General features: G+C 40.3%; 1 protein-coding gene across 3 annotated transcripts in view; it reads right to left on the minus strand.

Moving 5' to 3' along the window:
• LOC123502980 (large neutral amino acids transporter small subunit 1-like) overlaps positions 1-5,000 on the minus strand; it is a 23,515-nt gene that overhangs the window by 16,389 nt on the left and 2,126 nt on the right. Inside the window, exons 2-4 of one of the 3 annotated variants that reach the window (XM_045252286.1) lie at positions 4,560-4,831; positions 3,474-3,570; positions 857-1,486 (exon numbers count right to left, since the gene is read on the minus strand). In XM_045252286.1, the coding sequence (XP_045108221.1) occupies positions 857-1,110 (254 nt within the window). In that variant the 5' untranslated portion in view covers positions 1,111-1,486; positions 3,474-3,570; positions 4,560-4,831. The remainder of the gene's footprint in view (positions 1-856; positions 1,487-3,473; positions 3,571-4,559; positions 4,832-5,000) is intronic. The other 2 variants (XM_045252294.1, XM_045252304.1) reach the window with 2 other exon arrangements.

Genomic DNA, 5,000 nt, shown 5'->3' on the forward strand with positions numbered 1-5,000 from the left:
CCCGGGAAAAATAAAAACTAATGAAATAAACAAAAAAAAATAAAAATGTACCCCAAACACACCCAAACACTCCAAACACGCACCTAAACACACCCAAACAATTCAGAGAGGTGGACAGCGTAGTGGCGAAGGATTGAGAGTACTGGTTAACTCTTTAGAGAGGTGGACAGAGTAGTGGTGAAGGATTGAGAGTACTGGTTAACTCTTTAGGAGGTGGACAGAGTAGTGGTGAAGGATTGAGAGTACTGGTTAACTCTTTAGAGAGGTGGACAGAGTAGTGGTGAAGGATTGAGAGTACTGGTTAACTCTTTAGGGAGGTGGACAGAGTAGTGGTGAAGGATTGAGAGTACTGGTTAACTCTTTAGAGAGGTGGACAGAGTAGTGGTGAAGGATTGAGAGTACTGGTTAACTCTTTAGGGAGGTGGACAGAGTAGTGGTGAAGGATTGAGAGTACTGGTTAACTCTTTAGAGAGGTGGACAGAGTAGTGGTGAAGGATTGAGAGTACTGGTTAACTCTTTAGAGAGGTGGACAGAGTAGTGGTGAAGGATTGAGAGTACTGGTTAACTCTTTAGGGAGGTGGACAGAGTAGTGGTGAAGGATTGAGAGTACTGGTTAACTCTTTAGAGAGGTGGACAGAGTAGTGGTGAAGGATTGAGAGTACTGGTTAACTCTTTAGAGAGGTGGACAGAGTAGTGGTGAAGGATTGAGAGTACTGGTTAACTCTTTAGATAGGTGGACAGAGTAGTGGCGAATGACGAACAGCACAGGAGGAAGCGAAGCACAGATAATCCCTCGCAAACATAGCAAAACACACCAAACACCCCAAAAACACACCAAAACATACTCAATACTCACGCAAATGCCAGGGCGCCAAGGGTACAGAAGATACCACACCCCATCCACACCAGCAGGGCAGCCAGGGGAGTCCCAGCATAAGCAAGAACACCACCAGGAGAGACGAATATTCCTGAACCAATAATTGACCCCACAATGATGGACACCCCGTGCAACAGAGTGACTTTCCTCTTCAGTGACACCCCGCCAAGCCCTGCCTCGCCCGTCCCCGTGGCTGGAGAAGTGGGCGTGGGCGTGCAAGCTTTGTGAGGCATGGTGGTGTGTGGGTGTGTGTGTTTTGAGTGTGGGTGTGTTTTAAAGGGTTCTGATGTGATTTGAGTGTGCTTTATTGTGATTTGAGTGTGTTTTGTGGTGTTTTAAGTACGTTTTGAGGGTTCTAATGTGATTTGAGTGTGTTTTAAAGGATTATGTGGTGTTTTGAGTGTATTTAGTTGTGTTTGGGGTGTGTTTTGGTGTGTTTGTGTATCTTGGTCTGCTCTGGGTGTGTTTTGGGGTGTTTTAGTGTGTTTTGGGGTGTCTGGGTGTGTCTACTCTTGCTTGCGGGTTTTCAATATATTTGTTCTTGTTCTTGTTCTGTATGTTAAGGATTCCTCTTCCTTCCTCCTCTTCTTGTTCTTCTGCCAGTAAAACCTGTCGAGAGAGAGAGAGAGAGAGAGAGAGAGAGAGAGAGAGAGAGAGAGAATTAAACAATCTTCACACACTTGAGTAAAAGAATGCAGGAAGAGAAATATATAATGATAAAAGAAAGAAAATGAAATACAGAGTAAATACTACGTTTTATAACACACACACACACACACACACACACACACACACACACACACACACACACTAGTTACACAGGAATGCCTTACACTAACTTTATGTGTGTGTGTGTGTGTGTGTGTGTGTGTGTGGGGTTTATGGTCATTTCACCCCCTAAGTCAGTTCTCCCTCAACATATGAATCCAGCGTCATAACCTTCACTAACCCCTGAGGCAAGCAAGCACTGGATAACCCATGAAGAGTCACATCTCAGTATTCCTCAAAGTCAACACAAACCCGTCACCCTTTCTATAAAACACCTGTCAGTACTCATTAGCCTCACATTGGTAACTCCATACAAGGGCCTTATCCGTCCTTGTATGGAGTACTCTTCGCATGTTTGGGAGGGTTCCAGTCACACAGTTTTATTAGATAGGGTGGAATCAAAAGCTTTATATCTCATCAACTCCCCTCTTTCATGCTAACTGCTCTACTGATCTTGTAAACTGCATACCTCGCCTCCTCCCCGACCGTCGCTGCACAAGGCTTTCTTCTTCCTCTCATCCCTATTCTATCCAACTCCCTAATACAAGAGTTAACCAGTACTCTCAATCATTCATACCTTTCTCTGGTAAACTGTGGAACTCCCTCCCTGCTTCTGTGTTTCCATCTTCCTACCACTTCACTGCTTTTAAGAGAGAGGTGTCGAGACATTTGAACGGCCGATCTGACAACTCCCTCATTTTGGTTACCCACAACAGTATCAAGATTACTATTTCACCACCACTGTTTTACCGAGGCGACAAAGGACCAGCCAGGTTCTCAAAAGTGCTTCGCCTGTTCGTAATGTTGAAATGTTCCTAATCTGTCGCTAGGATTATGAAAACGCCGTCAAACATCCGCGTCACTTCAACTAGAGTACTGATTCGCCACCTCCTCGTGAAACCCGCGTTATGAGACCATCCACCCGAAGAATTTACCACTCCACAATGTTTGACACTATCTCACTATGCAACGGTACCGCCAAGATCTCATTACTCGCAAATCTGTTATCTAAGTGTCTAAAAAGAGTGTTTCTCCTGCTCATAATGTAGAGTCCTTGCTAATGTGTCAGTATGATAAAAAAAACATCCTTAGAAACCTGAATACTTTTAACTAGAAGGTTTAAAGAGTGTTTGTTAATGCTGTAGAAATGTTAATGCAGTAGAAATGTTGTTAATGCTGTAGAAATGTTAATGCAGTAGAAATGTTGTTAATGCAGTAGAAATGTTGTTAATGCAGTAGAAATGTTGTTAATGCTGTAGAAATGTTGTTAATGCAGTAGAAATGTTAATGCTGTAGAAATGTTAATGCAGTAGAAATGTTGTTAATGCTGTAGAAATGTTGTTAATGCTGTAGAAATGTTGTTAATGCTGTAGAAATGTTGTTAATGCTGTAGAAATGTTGTTAATGCTGTAGAAATGATGTTAATGCTGTTGAAATGTTGTTAATGCTGTAGAAATGTTGTTAATGCAGTAAAAATGTTGTTAATGCTGTAGAAATGTTGTTAATGCAGTAAAAATGTTGTTAATGCTGTAGAAATGTTGTTAATGCTGTAGAAATGTTGTTAATGCAGTAAAAATGTTGTTAATGCTGTAGAAATGTTGTTAATGCTGTAGAAATGTTGTTAATCCGTCAGAAAACACAAAACATCATCTTGAATACATGACTAACAAATTACAGCTCTCTCTCTCTCTCTCTCTCTCGTATAGATAAGCATTTTTTTTCCTTTTCCTGATCTGTTAATCTCTCTCTCTCTCTCTCTCTCTCTCTCTCTCTCTCTCAAACTACCACTTCTTGTTAACCCCCCCCCCTCTCTCTCTCTCTCTCTCACCTGGTCACGTGGACAGCTCAGGTGGCGCAGTGGTGGTGGTGGTGGTGGTGGCGTGGTAAGGAGGCACCAATTACCAGGAACACACGATGCTTCACACCTGTACACACACACACACACACACAGTAGTTATATTTTAGTTACTGTTCATAATTAATTCTCTCTCTCTCTCTCTCTCTCTCTCTCTCTCAAAACAGCTTAGGGGCAGATATTCATAACTATCAATTACATATAACTATTTTCAGATCCATCACGAATTAGATATGACTAGAGGTGTGTGTGTGTGTGTGTGTGTGTGTGTGTGTGTGTGTGTGTGTGTGTGTGTGTGTGATGGAACTAAAATTATAACAACAATAATAACAATAACAATAATAATAATAATAATAATAATAATAATAATAACAACAACATTGATAATGATGATGATGATGATGATGATAATAATAATAATAATGTAAATATGAGAGAAGAGACAAATTAATGAAAACACGAATAAGGAAAATTTTGAAAAGACGTAAAAACAAGGAAGACATTTAAGGAAAGAAGAAGGAAGAGGAGGAAGAAGAAGAAGAAGAAGAAGAGGAGGAGGAGGAGAAGAACAACAACAACAACAAGAGGAGGAAGAGGAAAAGAATAAGAAGAAAAAAAAGAAGAAAAATTATAGTAGTAGTAGTAGTAGTGGTGGTAGTAGAGGTGGTGGTGGTGGTAGTAGTAGTAGTAGTAATAGTAGTAGTAGTATAGTAATAGCAGTAGTAGTAGTAGTAATAGTAGTAGTAGTAATAGTAATAGCAGTAGTAGTAGTAACAGCAGTAGTAGTAGTAGTAGTAATAGTAATAGTAGTAGTAGTAATAATAATAATAATAATAATAATAATAATAATAATAATATCACATTTTAAAGCTATAAAGTATTTTAAACAATTATAAAGAAACACACACACACACACACACACACACACACACACACACATAAATCAATAAATAAAATAAAATAATAAACCCCAAGGCAACACTACATAAACAAAACGACAACCACCACCACTACCCTGTCGTCCCTTTAAACCCCCCAAGATGTATATCCTTATTTTACCTTATTTTTCTAAGTCCACGCGCTGCTAGGTATTGGTAACCTTGGTCTGCAGGAAAATTAGTGCTTTGGGCGCCACACTGCCTCGCTCGCTCATCTTGCAAGGCTCATAACGCGCCAACAACTTGAAAACAATTGTAGACACCACTGTGACTGAGCCTCGAGCCAACGTGGAGGGAGAAGCGGCCAGAATACGTGCACTCTCCTCTCTCGCCTAGACTCAAGTGCTGCCGGTGTTTGGAGTGTCGTCCCGCCGCCAGGTGTAGATATTCATACTTTGAGGGAAAAGTTGTCGTACTTTCATTTGTGTTTTTGGGTTATCAGTATTTTTTTCTTGTTTATTTATGTGAGTTTTCTTCAATGTAATTTTTTGTTATGTTTTTTATTATATTTGTGGGTTTTGTTTACCGTTCACTGCTGGTTACTGTTAATGTGGATGTTTTG

Source organism: Portunus trituberculatus, chromosome 2 (genome assembly GCF_017591435.1).
Source record: "Portunus trituberculatus isolate SZX2019 chromosome 2, ASM1759143v1, whole genome shotgun sequence".
Taxonomy (NCBI): Eukaryota; Metazoa; Arthropoda; class Malacostraca; order Decapoda; family Portunidae; genus Portunus; species Portunus trituberculatus.